The sequence below is a fragment of the Cervus canadensis genome, chromosome 14 (genome assembly GCF_019320065.1).
Source record: "Cervus canadensis isolate Bull #8, Minnesota chromosome 14, ASM1932006v1, whole genome shotgun sequence".
NCBI classification, from domain to species: Eukaryota; Metazoa; Chordata; class Mammalia; order Artiodactyla; family Cervidae; genus Cervus; species Cervus canadensis.
In genome coordinates this window covers 29,803,113-29,826,169 of record NC_057399.1, presented here as the reverse complement: position 1 = coordinate 29,826,169, position 23,057 = coordinate 29,803,113, and the positions used below count along the sequence as shown (strand labels likewise).

At 41.0% G+C, this 23,057-nt stretch overlaps 1 protein-coding gene across 4 annotated transcripts in view; it reads right to left on the bottom strand.

Moving 5' to 3' along the window:
* Positions 1–23,057, bottom strand: part of SMARCA2 (SWI/SNF related, matrix associated, actin dependent regulator of chromatin, subfamily a, member 2) — a 175,279-nt gene that overhangs the window by 72,999 nt on the left and 79,223 nt on the right. For all 4 annotated transcript variants that reach the window (XM_043487359.1, XM_043487360.1, XM_043487361.1 and 1 more), the window contains exons 20-24: positions 20,450–20,557; positions 19,754–19,840; positions 16,116–16,162; positions 13,694–13,860; positions 5,505–5,668 (exon numbers count right to left, since the gene is read on the bottom strand). In XM_043487359.1, the coding sequence (XP_043343294.1) occupies positions 5,505–5,668; positions 13,694–13,860; positions 16,116–16,162; positions 19,754–19,840; positions 20,450–20,557 (573 nt within the window). The remainder of the gene's footprint in view (positions 1–5,504; positions 5,669–13,693; positions 13,861–16,115; positions 16,163–19,753; positions 19,841–20,449; positions 20,558–23,057) is intronic.

The following is a 23,057-nucleotide window of genomic DNA, read 5'->3' as shown; positions in this document are numbered from 1 at the left end:
GATGGGAACCTGAGTTCAAATTACCCAAGCCAACTGAAATACATCTCAGGTTTTGAAATCCAGGTCACAAGATGGTTTTTTTGTTGTTTGTTTTTAATGTGTCCCTAGGTTCACCAGATTTGTCCCTAACTAAAAAAGTAAAATAAAAATAAATTTGATGTCACAAGTATGACTTGGATATTAACTACAACTAACCCTAAGTTGCAGGGTTAAAGTGAAAATCAAAGTGTTGGTGGCTCAGCCCTGTCTGACTCTTTGCAACCCAATGGACAGTGGCCTCCAGGCTCCTCTGTCCATGGAATTCTCCTGGCAATACTACTGGTGTGGGTTGCCATTCCCTTCTCCAGGGGATCTTCCCAACCCAGGAATCGAACCCAGGTTTCCCTCATTGTAGGCAGATTCTTTACCATCTGAGCCACCAGGGGAGCTGGTTGCAGGGTTAAACGAAGGTGTTAAAGATGATGATTAAGATACTGCTGAATTATACGCACATACATTATACATATATACACACATTGTTCATATAATGATTGTCCATGTAGCAAATTTTCTGGGATCTAATTCAAACCATCAAAGACTCAACCTTTAGTTTGGAGGAATGAAAGGGAAGCTAGCAGAGTGGTAAACAAGTCAACATTTGGGGGATAGAAATTTGGCACTGTGTATCGAAAGTGTTCAAATTGATTGTGGTCCTTAACTCAGAAATTCCACTTCTGAAAATGCGTCCTAAGGGAATAATCATGCATATGCACAAAGATTTACAATAAGGATGCACCTTTCAGCATTATATATTATTTATAATTTTTTTTAAAAAGCAGAATTAAGTAAACATTCAACAGTAACAGACTGATGAAATAAATTACAGTCTTCTAACATATGTGCCGAGATAGTACATTAAAATTATACTGCAGAAAACTTAATGACACAAAGCTATAATATGTGAAAACTGCAAGTTATATATGAGTATGTACGTTATGCTCTATGTGCATATATTTATCTATACTAAGAAAAGGGAGAAAGGACAAATACTAAGTCAATAATATTTATATCTACAGATAAGATTATAGGTGTTGTTACATTTTCTTCATTTTACTTTTGTGTCGTTTGGCAATTTTTTTTTCTGCTTTGAATATATATTACTCTTTTAATAAAAAAATAAGGTTTTAATGAAATCTTTCAATAAAAACCTTCATAAAGCTATGAGGCAGAGTTACCTAATTTTAAGGCCACATGATAAAAACTTGTTGGCATGTCACTTTTATTTCAGTCCAGGTAATGGCTTCTGGGGCAATGTTAATTAGTTGTTTCCATGTGTCCTCCATTAAACCCATGTACATTTTTAGGGCAAAGGTCTGTCCCCTGTATCCTGCATCCCTGGCACCTTTAAAAATTTTTTTGCACAGAGCTGATACTCCATAGCTATAAGGCCATCATCTTGACAAGATGAGTTTCCTGGTCACTCATGCGGCACTAAGGCACAACAGGCCAAAGCCTGCCCAGGAGACCTGTCTTTGCTGGGCCTTTACAATTAAATGACTAATTGGGCAAAAGTGTTTTCTCAGAAGATATCTGAATGGGAGAGCTAAACTATGAAGACAGCTGGGACTCATCCAAATTAGATTATTTTCCAAAGAGGAGAAAGTGGGGTAGATTATTAAAAGCCAAATGTATACAGTCACTAGGGAGGAAACCCTACACTTCATTTTCAAGCCCTGAGTTCAGTCCTCTCTCTCCACACATCTTCACCAGGATGGCCGAGCAGCAGCCAATTGGGCAAGTTCTGTGCCATCCACCTCGATTATTTCCTAGAAGAGGGGTCGAATACTGATTCCAGAATGGGCCCAGTGGTAAATATTCCAGGCTCCCTGGGTCAAGAGCAAACATTGAGCAACTGTTCCTACTGAAGGCTGATATTCATTTTTCTTTTTCAATTGCACATTTTATATGTAAAAATGTGAGAATCATTCTTTGCTTGTATTGTGGTCCAGGCTCAGATGGCCAGTCAGACTTACCCCTGGGTTATAGTTTAAGCCTGTCCTAGAAGATGCTGATCAAACATAAAATACTAAGGTCCAGCTGGCAGCAGATTAGGACACAGGTGAGGAAGTGGAGAGCATGGGCCACCTACAAACAGGGGAACAAGTTCTTGAACCCTTGGGAGTTTGTTGCCATTAGGTCTTGGTGGTTGTTGTTGGTGGTGGTGGTGTTTTTTGGTATGTTTAACATGACCTGTTTGCAAAAGAGCAAAAATGACTATTTCTAGGCTGAAGAAGTTTATGCAAGCTAAGCCTGTGGGCCTCTATTTCAAAAATGGGGGGAAATATCAATGTTATGACAAAGAGATAAGTATTGCATTCACTGAATGGATTTCTGAGGTCTTAGAGATCTGGAACCCCATCACACTGATTTAGGTGTGATGATATCTGAAGACAAGAACACAGCCTGAAGAAAGGACCTCCAAAGTACCTGTGCTGTTGACCTCTCTGTAATGACAACACAGCTCCTGCTCCACGGGTTAAAGTGAATAAAATAAAGTAAATACCCGTGTTTCTCATAGAAGTTAGGAAAATAAGAGTCCTGGTGACCCCAAAAGGTTTTAGTGCTAATTTCACATTCATATATTCTATCTTTGGCTTCAGCAATGGCCTCCAATTAGCAACTTTAAGGCCAGAATCTTCAACCTATGTCAAATAAACCCCCTTTCACCAATGTGCCTTAATTTTGATTCAATACAATAAAGAATAATTACAGGAAAAAAGTGTTTCTTCAATACATGCTGAAGTCAAGATGGAAAAAGAACTCTACAACTTTTATTTGGAGGGGGAGGTAACATTTATTCAAGTGTACAAGGCTGAAAGAGCCCAAAGCCAGGATTGAAACCCTAACTTAGACAGACATGGGTGTGAATCCTGGCTATGCTTCCTGGGTTTCTTTACATATAAAATGCTCCAAGGATTACCTGAAATGAGGTATGCAAAGTGCCTCCTAGTATCTGAGGGAGTTGTTGTTTAGTAAAAGTTAGTTCTCCTACCTTTTAAATGAAAAATTAGTGTTCATCTGTATCACTCTAAGATCACTGAACTCTGAAAATTAAAAAAATAAAAGTCTGCCCAAATTAATGGCCATGTTTAAATGACAGGCATGGAAAAAAAAAAATCTAGTCAGTCTAGTTAACCACATCAGGTGGAAGTGAATCTGCCTATGGCAGATATAGAAATATCTGCAGAAACATATGGCCCAGAGTGAGGAATTTGGGATAAATTAGACCAGAGGAAATGGGGGGGTCTGTGTTTTGTTGCCCAAGTTTCAATTCACATGCACTGTGAACTGTTAGGTATGCATGTAACTTACTTTTATTCTGGGGTTCCATTTTTAGCTACTGTTCATAAAAGTGTGTATATGTGAGTGTGTGTGTGACAGAGAGAGACAGAAACACATGGATGTCCCAGCATCCTTTCTCATGGTATACTAGCATTTCTGGAAACTAGATTTCCTTGGATTCTTAGCATAAACACTGTGCCAATGAGGGTGAACAGCTGAGATGCCACAGAAGTGTTTATCCTGGAAGATAAAATCTAGTGAACTCTCCATCCACCTATACCCAGGTTACAGTATCTCACTGAAGATTTAGGCAGCAGTGACGAGGGTGATGTAAACATCCAGGCAGACTAAGCATCCTGGGAGGAGGGGAATCGCACATCCTTCCCTAGATACTGAGCCTCGCTCAGTGCCCGTGGCGTAACAGCCCTTCAATAAATGTTTGTGGAACAGACACTGAATCACCACGGCAAGAGGAAAACTGCGGGTTTCTCCTGGGAATAAGAATTCTCCCTGTGATTTGGAAAGAAGTATGGGATATAAAAATATACAAGGTATATAAGAGTATCTCCCAAAGACTATTATACTATGTACTGGTCACCTGTAACCCTTTTCTGGGTCAGAAAATTTCCAAGGGAACTCGACTTTAATGTCATCACCTAGAAAGAATGGCTGGTGGGCACATGCAGTGGTCAAGGCTGGTGGCCACCCAAAGGTTTGGAATCACTGCTTTGTTCTTGAAGTCAGGGATCCCCAGCTGTGTGAGGGGGTCTGTGTCTGAATCTCCCAGAAGCTTGTGTATAGAGAAGTCCAGACAGGTGGGAAGACCCTATAAAATCAAGGGTGAGGTGCAGGGAATGACAAACAGGCATGGCTGTTTTTAAAAAGCTCCCTTGTAATTCTAATGCATCTGAACTCCACTTCCTGACAAAAACAACTTCTGTAAGCCTTTTCCATCCCCTCTTCACAATAACCTGGTGAGATGGTATGATTCTGCATATTTGTAGTCCATGAGACCTGCATAGGAAGGAGTCCAGGTTAAGCTGATGCAGAATTCACCGTCCTATGTGAGAGCTGCAGTTCTCCTCTTTACTACTGTGAATCCACATTTGTTCCAATATGAATCTAATCCTCAGAAATATCACTCTGCACACTCTGAAGTGTGCAAAGTCACTTCATTCATTCCCAACTCTTTGCAACTCTATGGACTGCAGCCCACCAGGCTCCTCTGTCTATGGGTTTCTCCAGGCAAGAATACTTGAGTAGGTTGCCATGCCCTCCTCCAGGGAATTTTCCCGACCCAGGGATCGAACCTGCGTGTCTTAGGTCTCCTGCACTGACAGGCAGGTTCTTTACCACTAGCACCACCTGGGAAGTCTGAATATTGCTCTCCTGAGTATCTTATTGGCAGGTATACTGCCTACCTCCCAGACGAAACTGCCACAAGGGACCTATTCTATTTGTTTTTTTAGTAGTTGCTCATAGAATATTTCTATGCATTTTAAAAAACTGAAATATAGTTGATTTAAAATGTTTTAGGTGTACAGAATAGAATATTTTTCGATGATGATTTAAAATAAAACACTCAGAATAAAAAACCAATATACAAATTGTTTGACCTTGGGGACATTATTTACAGCTTATTCTAGGACTCATTTTTATCAGGTGGCTCAGACAGTAAAGAATCCGCCTGCCATTGCAGACCCAGGTTCGATCCCTGGGTCAGGAAGACTCCCTGGAGAAGGGAATGGCTACCCACTCGAGTATTCTTGCATGGAGAATTCCAAGGACAGAGGAGCCTGGTGGGTTACAGTCCATGGGGTCGCAAAGAGTTGGACACAACTGAGCAACTAACACTTTCATTTTCAAATATACTTTGCTCAGTGGCAATCCCAGGAGATGGGGGATGGAGGGGCTTAAAATGAAGGGGAAACTTGAGTTTTTGTCCTGCAACCTTGAACTCTTCAAAGACACACCAAAGGCATGTGTAAGACATCTCAATATCTATGTTTCAAGGGATATAAGAAAGCAGACCATACGAATATGCTAGACTGTTTTCCCTTTGGAGACATGGTCCACTTATTTAGGAATGTGCTCTGCCCCATAAATGCATATGAGGGAACCGAAAGCCTCCCCAGTCTTCTCGAGGAGGGAGGCTAGGGCACCAAAGGCAGAGAGATGCATACCTGATGAGGATTCCAGTCGCTGTCGAAGATGACCACAGTATCAGCAGCCTGGAGATTCAAGCCCAGGCCTCCAGCTCTTGTACTCAGCAAGAAAATGAAATACTGGGACCCAGGTTCGTTGAATTTCTTTAGCAAAGCAGCACGATCTTCAGACTTGGTGGTGCCTGAGGGGATGAGAAAAATAAATTTGCCAATTAACTCCTGTCTGAAAATGGCACAGAGATAGACAAAAGGGCCTGCTTCCTTGAGAAATAGACTCAGACTCCTCTTAGTATTGGTGAGGAAACCCCTAAGGTTTTTGCACTTTTGAAAGGAAAACTGAACATCTTGCAATTAGGAAAAAGAAAAAGAGAGATAGTAAGAGACTTTTCTCTAATCAAGAAGGAATGCTTTATCTACTCCTCATTGTTCCAAAATGTTGAAAAGAGTTTAAATATTCTGATAGGGAATCTGTGAAACTTAGAAATCTTGTAACATTCTCACGCTAACCTAAAACTTGGTGAAAACATTTTTTGGTTTTATTTTCATGCTTGAAAACACCAAATAACAAAAAATACACACACACACATGCCTAAAAGGATTATTATAATGGCTTAAAGCTACTTTGCTAGTCGACTTTAGAGTGGGGACTTGTTTATGCCCAAGAGAATGGAAACAAAAGGAAATTGATTTCTACTACATTTTGCCATTCAGATGGCTACTAAGCATGATCTGGCTAGTAAAAACATAAAATGTGAATGGAATATTTTTATACTCGTTAGCAAGACTTGAAACCAAAATAATTTTTTAAAAAAAGGAATCTCTGGGTCAGTTCTCATGCTGACATTCTGAACTGTTCAGTTCAAAGGATATAAACTAAATACAAACAAAGCTGCAGGTAATACATTCGGCAATGGATCACCCATGGTGTCTGATGAGACTCCAAAATAGTGAATAAGCAGAGAGTATGAAACCCCAGAATACAGTGTTCCCTTCTGGGCATGAAGAACATATTCTGGGTTTTCATACTCTCTACTTATTTAGTATTTTGGAGTCTCACCAGACATCATGGGGTAAGCCATCGCCAGGCGTATTACCTCCTGCTTTGTTTGGTTTTAAGACCGAAATGCAATACTTGGGGGCAATCTAAAAAAATCAATAGAATGACCTCAGTTCATTCCAAGGCAAACCATTCACCAGCATCACAGTAATCCAAGTCTACACCCCAACCACTGATGCCAAAGAAGCTGAAGTTGACTGGTTCTGTGAAGACCTACAAGATCTTCTAGAACTAATACCAAAAAAAGACATGTCCTTTTCATCATAGGGGAATGGAATGCAAAAGTAGGAAGTCAAGAGATACCCAGAATAACAGCCAACTTTGGCCCTGGAGTACAAAATGAAGCAGGCAAAAGCTAACAGGGTTTTATCAAGAGAACACGCTGGTCATAGCAAACGCTCTTTTCCAACAATACAAGAGATGATTGTACACATAAACATAAGCAGATGGTCAATACCAAAATCAGATTATGTTCTTTGCAGCTGAAGATGGAGAAATTCTATTAACAGTCAGCAAAAACAAGACCTGGAGCTGACTGTGGCTCAGATCGTAAGTGCCTTATTACAAAATTCAGACTTAAATTGAAGAAAGTAAGGAAAGCCACTAGGCCATCCAGGTATGACCTAAATCAAATCCCTTATGATTATACAGTGGAAGTGACAAGTAGATTCAAAAAGATTAGATCTGATAGACAGAGCGCCTGAAGAACTGTGGATGGAGGTTCATAACATTGTACAGGAGGTGGTGACCAAAACCACACCCAAGAAAAACAAATGTAAGAAGGCAGAGTGGTTGAGGAAGCTTTACAAATAGCTAAGGAAACAAAAGACATGAAAGGCAAGGAAGAAAGGGAGAGTAGTCACTCAACTGAATGCAGAGTTCCAGAGAAGAGCAAGGAGAGATAAGAAGGCCTTCTTAAGTGAACAATACAAAGAAATAGAGAAAAACAATAGACTAGGAAAGACTAGAGATCTCTTCAAGAAAACTGGAGATATCAAGGCAACATTTCATGCAAGGATGAGCACCATAAAGGACAGAAATGGTAAAGAGCTTAACAGAAGCAGAAGAGATTAAGAAGAGGTGATAAGAATACACAGAAGAACTATACAAAAAAAGTCTTAATGACTGGGATAACCACCATGGTGTGGTCACTCACCTAGAGTCAGACATTCTGGAGTGTTAAGTCAAGTGGGCCTTAGGAAGCATTACTACCAGCAAAGCTAGTGGAGGTGATGGAATTCCAGTTGAGGTATTTCAAATGCTAAAAGGTGACACTGTCAAAGTGCTGCACTCAAGGTGTCAGCAAATTTGGAAAAGTCAGCAGTGCCCACAGGACTGGAAAAGGTCAGTTTTCATTCCAATCCAAAGAAAGGCAATGCCAAAGGATGTTTAAACTACGATACAACCACACTCATTTCACATGCTAGCAAGGTTATGCTCAAAATCCTTCACACTAGGCATCAGCAGTATGTGAACCAGGAACTTCCATATGTACCAGTTGGGTTTAGAAAAGACAGAGGAACCAGAGATCAAATTGCCAACATTCGTTGGATCATGGAGAAAGTAAGGGAGTTCCAGAAAAACATCTACTCCTGCTTCTTTGACTATGCTAAAGCCTTTGTGTGGATCGCAACAAACTGTGGAGAATTCTTAAAGAGCTGAGAATACCAGACCTCCTTACCTGTTTCCTGAGAAACTTGTATGTGGGCCAAGAAGCAACAGTTAGAACCAGACATTGAACAATGGACTGGTTCAAAATTGGAAAAGGAGTAAGACAAGGCTATATATTGTCACCCTGCTTATTTAACTTCTGTGCAGAGTACATCATGTGAAATGCTGGGCTAGATGAATCACAAGCTGGAATCAAGATTGCTGGTAGAAATATCAATAACCTCAGATATGTGGATGATACTACTCTAATGCCAGAAAGTGAAGAGGAACTAAAAAGCCTCTTGATGAAGGTGAAAAGGAGAGTGAAAAAGCTGGCGTGAAACTCAATAGTCAAAAAACTTGATCATGGCATCCAGCCCCAACACTTCAAGGCAAAGGGGAAAAAGTAGATGCAGTGACAGATTTTATTTTCTTGGGCTCCAAAATCACTGTGGACGCTAACTGCAGCCATAAAAACAAAAGACGCTTGCTCCCTGGAAGGAAAGCTATGACAAATGTAGACAGAGTCTTAAAAAGCAGAGACATCACTTTGCCAACAAAGGTGCATATAGTCAAAGCTATGGTTTTTCCAGTAGTTACGTACGGATGTGAGAATTGGACCATAACAAAGGCTGAGTGCCAAAGAACTGATGCTTTCAAATTGTGGTGTTAGAGAAAACTCTTGAGAGTCCCTGTATAGCAAGGAGATCAAACCAGTCAATCCTAAATGAAATCAACCTTGAATATTCATTTGAAGGACTAATGCTAAAACTCCAATACTTTGGCTACTTGATGCGAAAAGCCAACTCTTGGAAAAGACCATGATGCTGGGAAAGATCAAGGGCAGGGGAAAGGGGTGACAGAGGATGAGATGGTTGGGTGGCATCACTGACTCAATGGACATGAATTTGAGCAAACTCCAGGAGACAGTGGAGGATAGAGGAGCCTGGCGTGCTACAGTCCATAGGGTTTCAAAGAATTGGACACAACTTAGTTACTGAACAACAACAGCACAAAGGTCCGCAGATTTGCATTCCAAATCAGTCCCTTACTCACAAAGTGTTTGTAATGTGTTCACCTGGCCATTTCATGAACTGCATTGGGGAAAAGGAAAAAAAAAAAAACCCTACGATATTCCATCTGAATATATTTTACCAGAAAAAGCTGCAGAGTTCTAAAAAAGGCCTTAGGCTGTTGGGAAATATGTATGCATATTACTTGATAGTCCCTAACTGCCTGCTATACAAATATTATTTCTACATGTGTTCTTTAAGGATGAAAATATACCAGCAATTTATTTCAGAGGATTAAAACATTTAAGTGACTCCAGCTAATGGAACTGAGTTATGTGGAGGTTCAAGTTCCCAAACATGGGGGGAATCTGTCTTTCACATCAATAAAAAGAGTTAAGTACTCTCCTGTGGCAGGGAAGGGGATGTAGTTTCTGAACATAGCAAACAGAGATTGGAAACAAGGGCCTGTGGGTGTCCCCATTCAAAGGAGAAATGTTCTTTAGAGCTCATTTTACTTTCTAAATCAGATTTCCAGTTGAGCAACCTGGTCAAATCCTTCAATGATGAACTGAAAGAATTTAGATTTGCACAGAAGGACACAAAATGTGTTTGGTTGAACAATGTTTCAAAAATGTGGCTTCGTTCTTTCTTTTATATGGTGTCCTTTCTTTCAGGTTCAGAATCAGCGTTCTGAGATCACAGTGAACTGTGTGCTCACAATGACAATGGAAGGCAAGTTCCATTCTATCATGAAACCTTTTTGCTACATCATCTGTCCAGATACAGTGATTTTTTTAAAAAAATTATTGGTTCACATTTCACCCTCTGTCACAAATAGGAGGAAAAGACACAGAAACAAGCAAATAAAAAATTTTCCAATATGGGGAAAGAAGATATTTCCAGAGTTAATGGTATAGTCAGCCCTTTGTAGCCTTGGGTTGCAAAACATTCAGGGATTCAACCAAGAGTGGATCAAAAGTATTTGGAATTTTTTAAAAATACCATAAAGTTCCCCAAAGAATAATTTGAATTAGCTGAGCACCAGCAACAATTTACACAGCATTTATATTGTATTAGGTATAATAAGTAATCTAAAGATGATTTAAATTATATGAAAGGACTTCCCTGGTGGTCCAGGGGTTAAGAATCCACCTGCCAATGTAGGAGACACAGGTTCGATCCATGGTCTGGGAAGATTCCACATGTCTTGGGTTAACTAAGCCCGTGAGCCACAGCTACTGAATCTGCATGCTGCAACTTCTCAGCCTGTGTGCCCCAGAGCCCGTGCTCTGCAACAAGAGAAGCCCCCGCTCACTGCAATTAGAGAAAGCCTATGCAGAGCAACAAAGACCCAGTACAGCCAAGAATAAATAAAATAAGAAAACATTTTTAAAAGGAATATGCTATAAAAATACATAAAGTATATGGGAGGATGTGCATAGGTTATATGTAAAGATTGTACCAGTTTATATCAGGGACTTGAGCATCTGCAGATTTAGTATTTGTGGGGTTCCTGGAACCAATCCCTGACTTGATACTGAGGGATGAGGGACCAACTGTATACACAGCATGGAACCTGAGAAATTATAACGCCAGGAAAAGATACGATTGAGTCACTTCTCATGCAAAGCTATGGCATTTCTTATGACAAGGTTCAGAATTTGCTGGATTACTATTTCCATTAGTCAAAGGTTCCCCAAGCCAAGATATTTGCTGCAATCTTTGGCATACTGCTCAAGGAGATTCAAACTACCGTGTCAGCCTAAGAAATGCTGCTTGTATATGGGCACAGGATTTAAAGTGTATCAAATCCAAGTTCTTTTAGACTTTGATGCAGAACATAACCAAGAATACAATTAATAATAAAGGCAATTGTGTTGAAAATTGCAAATTTTCCAAAAGGAACACACTGTCAGGCTTTTATGATTACTCATTTTAACTTAGTTTCAGCTGCTTTTGGAAAATGTTGTCTTCTGGGACTTAACTTTACTGCTAACTCTCATTCAAAAATCGTTTCCAGTGAAAACAAAGACTATGATGGAATCGTAGTTAAATCTATTCATGCAACCATAATTTTTGCCAGAAAAAAAAAATCTACTTATCTGTCATCAAATTTTTTTTTCCCTGAGGTCAAAAATCTGGTACATCAAATTGAGCAATGAAAATCCAAAGTCATTTATCCATGTGTATGTTGATTGTTTGCCCGTGAATTCTCTCTAACTCTGAAACAAATGGCTGTTGCTTCTTTCAGCTATAAGTCCATGAAGCCTTCTGAATGCCATCTGTAACACTTAATGAACTTGCTTGTTTCTTTCCTCCAACCTGCTCTGCTAGCAGGATCAGTGAGTGGCTTATTCTCTTGAAATGGTCTGGTCATTTTCCAATTAATTAAAAATTGTTGAATAAGTTCAAAATCATTCTTAAAAATATTGTCTCTAGGAAAACAGCCTGCATTTTCAGAGATGGGATTCATCTTGCTGGATCTACTAAAACTGATTCTTAACTAATGTGCAATCAGAGAGATCAAAGTTACAGTTTGGTTTCACCATCTGCTTCATGTGTAAACTTCGGCAAGTTAACTCATCTCTCTAAATCTCTGTTTTCTCATCTGTTAAATGGGGATTGTGTTTATACCTTGTTTGCTGAGAAAATTAAATAAATAATGCACAGGAAGTGCTTTGCCTGGTATCCCACATGTACTGATAACAGGCATTCCATAAACATTAGCTTTTCTGACTATTATGACTAATAAAAATAAGGGCAGCAACCAACAGACGATTAAAGATACTCTCTCAAGCTGGCAAGGACACATGAGAAAGATTTGTTTCAAGGAAGTCACTTCTTGCCAGTTTTCCAGACTCAAATATTCCAAGGCCACGGTCCTCAGGGAGCTGAGATTCCAGTCAAAAGGCCACAGAGCGGTAAACAATAGTTCTGCGGGACATCTGTGAGGGACTGTCTATTCAGGGAAAACAGAGCTGGTGGCCTCTCACGGCTCTGAGCAGCAGTGAAGGCGGGCTTGCCTTTCAGAGGAAGAATGCTGATGGAGGGCTGCACTTACCCCTCATAGAGAGGGACGAAGGAACAGGTTGATCCCGACGACGAGACACAAGGCAGACGTGCCTAAAGACAGACTGTGACTGATAGAGCTGTGTCATGAATTCAGAATCAATGCTTACTTAACCATCCATCTGTTTTCAGTTACTTCAAGGAGAGGGAACTGTGTTGGTAGCTCAGTCGTGTCCAACTCTTTGCGACCCCATGGACTGCGGCCCACCAGACTCCTCTGTCCCTGGAATTCTCCAGGCAAGGGTACTGCAGTGGGTTGCCATTCCCTTCTTTAGGGGATCTTCCTGACCCAGGGATTGAACCTGGTCTGCTGCTTTACAGGCAGATTCTTTACCATCTGAACCACCAGGGAAGGTAAAGTTCTTTAAAAAATCAAGTTTGTCAGAGGGTATAATTAATTTAAGAGTTAACAATGCCCTCATAAGTATACCATATAGAGAATTCACTTAAAAATTCAAGTAAGAAAAAATACGGCAGGTCCGAGGTTGGCATATACCCAGTTGTATCCAGTTCATAGCAAGAGGGTGAGAAAATGTTGGGTTGAAAATAAAAACATCTTTTAATGGAACATAAACTTTAAATTTCCCACTTGACAATAACTTGAATGTTACATTAGATAAAAATTGGTACTAGAAACACCATGCAGGAATTCAACGCCATCCTGGCTGTAAACCAGCTCCTAATTCACCACTCTTGGAAAATGTCACCCCCTGCCATAGTAAGAACATTTTGGTATCCCTAATCTCTGAAATACTAGGGCTGCCATCCACATCGTACAGCAATTTAGGAAGTATCTCTAAATTCATATTTTCTTCCATTCATATTTTTTGACTAATTTTTTAAGGACATGGTGTTTAAATGTCATTCTCAAAATCAGGCAAATATTCTGCATAGTTCACAAAATCCAGCAAATAATGAAGTCATGTCTCTTAAGGTAGCATGTATATACTTCTATTTAGAAAATGAGAGAAGTTTTAATGATAGATATAATCTTATGTGGATTATTACACTGTTACTGAAGAAGGGAATCCTAATTTTTATCTCTTTAAAATATGCCTTCACAGTAAAACCTAAAGGTTTATCAAAATATTCTATATGGGGGGGGGGGGAGGTGTTGCATAGAGAATAGACAAGCCCAAAGGCAAGAAGAGTTTTTTAATTTTAGTTTAGTTTAACTGGGGTACTTATAAATGATTTTAAGTCACTTGCATTGGCTTGAATGTAGGAAAAACATCTGTGCAAAGATTTCAGCTTATTTTAGGCTGGAGGATATAAAAACTGCTATCTAGAGAAGCTGGACCTCACCCTGCTAATTCTTCAACAATTTTACCCCTGCTCTTTTGACTGAGGCTGGATCTGAGTTGCCGATGTCCCTGCACTCTGGAGGGCGTGTGGAGCCTGATTCCTTACACACTCACCATCAAGGCGCAGATAAAGGAAGTTCCGAAAAGCAAAGTAATCCTCCATGATGGTCATGAGGGACGTCATCTGGCAGAAAAGCAGCACGCGGTGGTTAGTCGCTCTCAATTTTGGCAGAATACGATCAAGTAGCTCAAACTTTCCCGAGGCCCGATACAGCTCAGCCCTGAACCCAAAAATGCAAAACAAGAAGACAGTATTACTGCTGTCTTCTTGAAGGATCCAGGAGAGCTTTGCTTTTCATACAGTGCCTTGTGCAAAAATGACTACAGAATGAATGAATGGATGAGTACACAGCCACTCCAAAGCAGTGGAGAGTATTTCATGGAAAGATAGAATATATTTGTAGAAAACCCATAAACAGTACATTATATACTGTAGGTATGATGACAGATTCTGGAAAGAAAAGGAAACATTCTCATTCACTCTCTGTCTCAACTCTCTTTCTTTCTCTCTGTCCCTCCTACACATACATACATGTATATTACATCATTTCCTTAAATCTCTACTTACTAAATTCATAAAACAACTAACTTAGGGCATTGCAATTCACTGAAATACTTACTGAGCACCTACTGTGTGCTAAGCACACTACTGAGCAAGTGCATAAGCAAAACAGAACCTCTGCTTTCCAAATGGGTAATTAACGACTTACGCTAAGTACTAAAAAGAAAAGCAGATACCTTCTTTACATAAGAACAATGTGTGGCAAACGTCAGCCCTGGGCTGCTGCCTGTTTTTGTAAATAAAGTTTTATTGGAGCATGGCCAGGCTTGCTCATTTATATTTGCCTTTGGCTGCTTTCAAGCTACAATGGCAAAGTCGAGCTGGTGCAATTGAGACTTTTAGGACAGCAAAAGTGAAAATATTGAGATCTGGCCCTTTGCAGAAAATAATTTGGCAGCTCCTGGTTTAGAGCATCAAGGGTGACCCCACTGAAGAAATAACAGTGTAGCCTAAAACCTGAAATAAAAGAGCAAAAGGCAGCCAGGTGAAGAAGGCAGACCTAGGAGTGGAGAGGAAGAGATTCCAGGAAGTGGAAAGAGTATGTGCAAAGGCCCTGAGGAGTAAAAGAGCCTGGGGAGTCTGAGAAATGGAAAAAAACACGGTGTGTGTGGCTTATGCGTAAGTCGAGGAGTGGAGGGGGGACACTGGGAGATGACAGCAGAGATGAAGAGGGTGTGGGGAGGTTTAGACAGATCCTACAGGGCTCTATTAGTTTTAGTTTTAAGTGAAATGGAAAGCCATTGATGGGTTTTAAACAGGGGGGCCATGAGAGCTAACATCTTTTTAAGAGATCACCATGTACACTGTGAAGAATGGATTGGGGAGGAGATGGACGCCTGGAAATTCACATAAAAAATAGAAATTCACATTAAAAAAATATGATGGCAGAGCGCTATCAGATAGAGAAGAACGTTAGTGAGCTAAAGTAGAGCTTTTTTCCTCTACAAGAAACCACTCTCCTCTTTTATCAACAGGGGTGTGTTACATTATGAAAACTTAGTTGTAGGGGGATACTGTTGGGAAAACTCACCAGTGTATATGCATTCTAGTCTACAACACTGAAATGTAACACTGGCAGTGATTTTATGACACAGAGAACAGATAGATTTTTCAAGTGCAGGTCTTCTCAACGTCCATTCCCTGCTCTGAGAACTGTCCTTCAAACACCCGCTGAGGCCACGTTTTCAACACACAGCCTGGCCACCCTGACAGCAGCAGCAGTGTACCCAGCCTCCGGAGAGAAGGAGAGCCTGGAGGGAATGGTTCTGCGTGCCTTCCAATTCCTGGTTCTTGGTCCACTGACACCGTCTGCCCTTGGGATCAAAGAATGACCCCTTTATCTTAATAAGAAAATCTCCCTGGTGCCGAACAAGCAAAACAGAGGCTTTCTATTGATGCAAGGTACTCTTTCGTTGTTGTCACAGGCATGTGTCTCTTCAAGGTCCAAATGAAAAATATTTCTTATACAGACCATGCTCCAGCCAATGACTGTAAGGTTGTACATGTTTATAACAGATGAGACATCTTCCTCTCATGCACATTAATGTTAAATACTGACTTGAGATCTCATATGTTAAATTCTCTTTGAGCTCAAGCTACACTGTTGGTTATAAGTAACAACCCTCTGAAGCTCTGACAGTGTTTTTAGAACACTAGAACACTGTTAAGTCTATTAAAGGAGATCTATGTCCTCTGAATAGCCACTTGCTCAAGGCATGTAGTAATTTATGCCAGTAAAGTAAAACAGAATGCTGATATCGTTCTGGTTAACAACTTCTGTACCCTCTGCTGAAGAGAGGGGTGGGCTGAGGAGGCTGGCAGTAATGTATGTGTGTGACAGGAAACACTAGGGAGAAAAGCTTAGGCAGGACCAACAAACCATTTTTTGGAAGAAAAAAAAAAATTAGGATTTACCCATTGATGACCCCATTTGAATAGCCCAGGTGTTCAGCAAAGGATTCCTTTAAAAGAGAGAAAAGAAAAAGGATTTTTAAAAACAGATCTGTAATTATTGACATAATAATTATTCTATTAGTGAGGTCATCCTATTTCTAGAATGCAATTAAACAAAATAATAAGTAAGAAAATACCCGTTATGGAAAGAACCAGGAACTCAAAGCCTTTGAATTCAGACTATAGCTTTGCCAGAAATATATCCTGTAAGTTTTGGCAAGGCTCTAGACTCTCATACTGAGATGACAGGGTTAGTTCACTTATCAAATAGTGATTAAATGTTCACTGGCCCAGGGCTGTGGTAGGAAGGTACTGGGGATCCAGAAAAAAGGAAATAAGGGAAGTATCTACCCACCAAGGAGCTTAGAGTCTAGATAAGAGGAAGAGCTTAATATAAGCAAATCAGGATTAATATACACACATCAATATACTGTGGAAATGTTCAGCAGTAAAAGTCATGATGATGACATATGTACTAAGTATATAGATCTTAGTTTAGTGCAGTCATAACATCCCTTCCACGCTGCGCTTTTCTGCATTATAAACAAGGCCCTAAATGTACACCACCCCTCAGGTAACTGGCATCTACTTTTAAAATACAGAACTTAACTACATATTTCCCCCCTCACTGATTCCGTGGAAGAAATAAATAGCTGTTCCCCATGTGATTTTCATATCCCTACTTGATGGAAGGGGAGGCCATCTGTGGGAAGGAGAGCACATCACACCTTCACTTAACCACCAGCTGTCTCCCTTTTCTGCTTCCCTTCCCTCCTGGATCACCAAAGTTTTCCTCCAAGGGAACCAGATCTTTCCCTCTGGGCTCCACTCCCAAACATGCTCATCATTTATGGTGGGCCCCGGCCCCTCCGGATGCTGCCCCGCTGGCAAAATGAACGCTGATGGATCACAGCCCAAAACCCTAACCTGACTCCAAGAATCAAGCCTTTCCTCCCTACAGGTGGCCAGTCTTGACTCGATTTTTTAGGTTCCATCTGTTTCCATCTGTATGTATCAGTGGATGGTTATACGGTCAGGTATCAGCAGCATTTTAAAAACTCTGTTTTCATTTCTCTGGTTTAAAGATAACCAGGGAGGCAGTGAGTCCAATCGGGAGACTGGGTTTCTACTATCAGGTAGTGTGACCAAAGGACATGTAAGCAAACAAAACGAAGACAAAAGCAAAATGCACACACAATCTCTGTTTCACAAGTGTGACACCTTTGCCAGTCACTGTGGGTCTTGTTTCCAGGATTATCCTCCTGAAAGTTTTTCATGTTAAAAAAATTGCAAATCAAAGTCTGTCTTTCTATGGATTGCTACTTAAAATGTAAACAGGCAGGGAAAGGAGGGCATGTTACTTAAGCTTAGCTTCTGTGATCCCCCTCCCCACTTCCCAGATGCTCCAAAGAGAAGCTTGAGGGTAGAAGGCACACCCCCATCCCCCCGTTCCTGACATGACCCAGTGTGTTTCAAAGGTGCATTTTGGTATGACAAATGAAGTAAGACTGACACTTAATTTTCCTAAGTCTGAAGTCCTCAAATCCTTATTCAATCCTGAATATTCATTGGAAGGACTGATGTGAAGCTGAAGCTCCAAAATTTTGGCCACCTAATACAAAGAACTGACTCATTGGGAAAGACCCTGATGCTGGGAAAGATTGAAGACAGGAGGAGAAGGGGACGACAGAGGATGAATTAGTTGGATGGCATCACCGACTCAATGGACATGAGTTTGAGCAAGCTCTGGGAGATGGTGAAGTACAGGGAAGCCTGGTGTTTTGCAGTCCACGGGATCTCAAAGAGTCTGACACAACTGAGCAACTGAACAACAACAAATCCTCTATATTTTTGCTGAATATCTAAAAATTGGTTTTAAGAAAATATAAGATGGTGGGTGACAGGTTAACCTGATATCATCCCAATCATTTTCACCATTAGACCTTTTTTCAGCTCCTCCAACCCGACATGGGTTTCCCTGGTGACTCAGTGGTAAAGAACCCACTTATAATGCAGGAGCCACAGGAGACGTGGGTTCAATCCCTGGGTTGGGAAGATCCCCTGGGGGAGGGCATAGCAACCCACTCCAGTATTCTTGCCTGGAGAATCCCCATGGGCAGAGGAGGCTGGTGGGCTACCATCCAAAGAGGCAGACATGATGAAGTGACTGAGCACACATGCATGCAACCCAACAAGCAACCCCCACTAATACATTGATACCTTATGGCCTGTTTATCACATTACTGGTTTACCAGACACTTTGTATGTTCTTTAAACATGTATCCTTCTGCCAGCCCTATCATCTATCACCATCTGATGAGAAGTCAAATACACTATAGCTTGGAGATGCTAAGTGACTTACACCAGGTTTTTGCGAGGTAAAAGTGGTCTGGGGTATGGACTCATCCCCACACCATGGACTCTATGGTGTCTCTATGGACTCTACTATGTACTAAGTAGGCTTGTTGGTGGGATCTTGCCCTCCTTCCTCCCTACAGTTGTTGCCATTGTCATTTTACTTAAACCAAGGCCTTTTTACTCTATAAAAGGCCTGTCCCTAAAGCAACGGCGGTGTCAGGAGTTAATTCTAATTTCATCCTACAGTTGGGACAGGACTCCAGGATATGGATAGAGGTGCAATACATACTCTTACCTAACAAGCGTGATTACCAAAAACAAGGAAGACAAAAAAAAGAAAGAGAGTCTTCAAAGTCAAGAACATGTCGGTCTCATTCCCAGGAATATGCTTCTGAAAGTTAGACTCCTAGAACCTTCTACTTATTTATTTGTTAATAAACCAGTGAAAATACAGACCCTGCAGGGTCCTGCCCCACGCCTCCTGCTCCTCTGTAGTGGAAAGTAAGCGGCAGACTGGCAGTAACTGCCGCCAGGACCATACACATCCAAGGCAACACTCAAAAGTGGAGGCTACAATTTTGACTTCTTTTCCTTCCTGCTCAAGTCAATGGCTCCTACTGGGGTGAAATTGTCAATTTAAGAAACTCATTCACATGTAGCGAACAGGGCAGAAAATGTCCTCTCCCCTGAAAATAGCTTCCTAGAGACCAGAGCATCAGGATAAAAAAACCTGGATTTACACCGTCATGAAAGAAGCCAGAAGGAAAAATACAAATCTAAGAAACAGTCTAACGTCAGTGATTTTCACAGACCAAATACTTCAGGAACATCTTTCCCTTCAATGGATATATATCCATTCTTTTAGTATTTTTCCACAGCATCCTTCTGAGGAAGCTGGATGTATCTGCCATTGTCTTCCATATCAGAGCACCTACCATAATGAGGCAATTCACAGTACTTACCCGAACCCATATAATGAGCCCTGGTTTACAGCATTTTCTCACCACTTCAAACTCCTGCCTATAAAATTCCAGATGCCCAAGTGTCTGGTGCCAATGAGAATCCATAACCAGAAACCTCATGTCCGTTAATTCTGCTTATCAAGCTACCAGACCCCGTAGTTTCAACTTCCACATGTTTTAACTTTGTTTTATTTTTTTATTATAAATTTTTTTTTCAATGTAATATTAGTAGAAACTGAACAATTAGGATCAGGGTCACAACAGAGAACGCAGACTTACCTCAATGTGCTGAAACATATATGGGTGATTGCAGATCTTTCTCAACTGCATGATAGTGTTCATTAGTGTCTTAGCACCTCCTTTCCCCTAAGAACGAGCAGAGGAGAGTCAAAATATAAGTTGTTAATTGATCAGCTATTTCCTATTTTTAAAAAGTAGGTTTCTATAGAAAGAGCAAAGAGCCATAGGTCTTCTCGGTAACCTGTACTTCCTACTGTCCAAAGTTCCTGTGACTAAGTCGTTTCTGAATTAGATAGACCATCTTCCATGTGAGTTATCTGAGAGGAGGGAATTATGTTCAGTGGATGGCTTTGAGAAATGACTGTCCATCCTGTAGGATTCTGGGAAGACAGAAGCATGGCACAGATGCCCAGGGATGAAAGTGGCTTTTAAAGTCTTCTAAAATGCTAGCCTACGCTTAGGCAGATATACTGTGTGTAGCCTGGCACGAACAGAACTAATTGCTTTGGTGATACGAACACCAAGATGGTGTTCATTTCTAACTGCTCCAATACAGTTTGCAGGTAAAAGGCCAAGGGATTTCCTTTGACAGCAACAATAATAGCTCCCAAAAAGGCCCTGTAATTTGCTTTGACAAATCGGCAGTCGTGGGGATATTTCCTGCAAGTGTCCAGTGGCACAGCCCTAAGAAGAAATACGACGGCACCCTGACTTGAATCACCTTCCACAACGTACCTTCTTATCTTTCTCTGAACCATCTGTGAGGAGGATCCCTTTGGCTTGCATGTGGCGATACAGAATCTTCTGCAGAGCTGACATGTCACACTTGATCACATACTCAACCTGGGGAAAGAAGAACAGTACATAGGTTAAGAGCAGGTGAGAGAAGGTGCCTGTTCTAAGAAGACGGTTGAGACACGGCTGCTGACGGCACCCCTGGAATCATGAGGGTACCTCTTTCTGCTCCTTGGATTCATGGGGGGGGGGTGATGGAGGAGCCCACAGTCATCACTGCCCAAGGCACCATTATATGGAAGGGACTTGCAAAAGGTGATATGTCACTCAGGCCAGGGGGTCATGTTTCCTGAAATTTCTTGACTTGTTCCACGTTTAAGAGAGAGAGACTGGCAAACTGTTCAAGTTCAAATATATTCAATACAGAGTGTGTGTATATATATATATACACACAGGCTTTCCTGGTAGCTTAGACGGTAAAGAGTCCGCCTGCAACACAGGTGACCTGGTTTTGATCCCTGGGATGGGAAGATCCCCTGGAGAAGGAAATGGCAACCCGCTCTTGTATCCTTGCCTGGAGAATTCTGTGGACAGACGAGCCTGGCGGGCTGCAGTCCATGGGGTTGCAAAGAGTCAGACCCGACTGAGCGACTAACTTTCACTTTCGCATATATATATGCATTTCCTCTGCTTCCCAACTATACCCTGTTTCATACAAACAGAACAATTTTAGGAAAAACAGTACCCAGCCAATATCCTCCGATTTTTTTTTTTTTTTTTGGAAAATATATTTTTAAATGATCCTGTGTGGCTGGCTTCCCTCAATTCTGATCCTAAAAGGAGATTCATAAGCACCTAGGTTGACTATAGGTAATTACCGTCTGCTTTTGAAGGATGAGAGGATACTACCTAGTAAGGACAGTAGGCAAAGAAGAGGAGTGAATCCACAATTAGACGCAACTTTATGACCACCTTCTTTAGAGGCAAGGCCCTGTGTGCTTCCACTTGAAACCACAGAAAAATCCAGTTTTAAACTGTGAAAGAGAATTCACATGCGGATGTTTTCGCACACCTGCAATACTTCTCACACACTCCTCACACACGCAGTCTGCCTTGATTATTTCCTATTATTATTTTTCTTTATTAAAAAAAATCCCCAGAATACAACTGTAATTTTCATAATAAACATCAGATTAATGCCTAGAAATCTGCAGAATGTGATTAAAAGTAAATCAGCAAGCTGCCTAATGTTTAACAAACTGACTAAAAATGATCAGGTTATTTTCAGCTCTGAGGACCAGAGTGAGGAGGTCACAGATGAAGAGAAGTTGAATATTCATTCGACTGTTGCTTTAGAAGGGGTCTGTCAGGCCAGCTGGAACTGCAATTAATAGCATTTTGCCACTTGTTTTGATGCACCGAATCAGATTAGAGAAAGATGAGCTCTTTTGCAGAAAAGTAAAGAAAAACAAGTGACCTGCCATAAACTTACTTTAGTTTTTAATGATCTTCTTGGCCAGAGAAGAAGAACATCTCCAAGTTTTAAAAAATAAGGATGCACTTAATATGGGTTTTGTGTTTTACAGACTTGATCGTGGCATGTTTTCAAGTACTTTGACTTTTTCAAGTGCTGTTAACTCTCCATGTAACTTGATCATGGTGAAGAAAAATATTAAACAACTTCAGACTTTGGCAAGCATAATGATAAAAATGACACCGAGGGCTAATGTTATCGAGCTCTTTCTATGGACCAGGCCTTGTGCAAAGGTGCTTGGTGTGCCTTCTCCCATTTTACCATATAACAGCTGTAGGACAGAGGTAAATTTAGTGGTGTTTGCATTTTACAGATAAGGAACTTGAGCATCAGAAATGTTAGGTGACTGGGTTGAAATGATGCAGCTATTCAATGATCCAGTTAGGATCGAACCAGACTGCACTCTCTTAAGCTCTACCCTAACCATAACCAAGAAGACTTTCAGGCTCCCTAGTTCTGCCCTGATGTTCATCTTCACCTGGGCCTCACTGCCAACCAGCTTGTGCACACCTTCCTGAAAGTACAAAGGACTGCTGAGGCAAGCTTTAAGTGCACTAGGAGATGGCAGATCCAAAGTGAGGGACTGGGACCCTCAACCTCCTTCTCATCAGTTAGCTGCTGCCAAGAGCTGGATGGGAGGGAGTGTGGGAACAAGGCATGCACGATGATGCCATGCAGACAGGGAGGCCAGACAACCCCACAGGGGCCAAGTCAGCAGAGAAGTGAGCTCATCCCTAGGACCTGACAGATCCTGCAGAAAGGGGACCTCCCCTCAACCCTCCTTCCTCACACCACTAGGGGATCACAGACGCTGGTGTGACACACATCATCAAAATCACCACCCTAAGTTTCACAACTGTATTATACGTTTGCTCCTTGTAACTTCCCAACAAGTCCAAGCTATTTTGTCTTTGTATCTTCCTATAGTTTTAGGGCTGCCTTTCTAAATCTTACTCTTCCTGAGGGCTCTTAGTAAGGTCTTCCCCGATCACCACACCTATCAGTCAATCTTCCTTTTTATTTCTCACAAACAAGTGTTTATTAAGCTTTTTTGATGGAAATCCCTTACCAAGA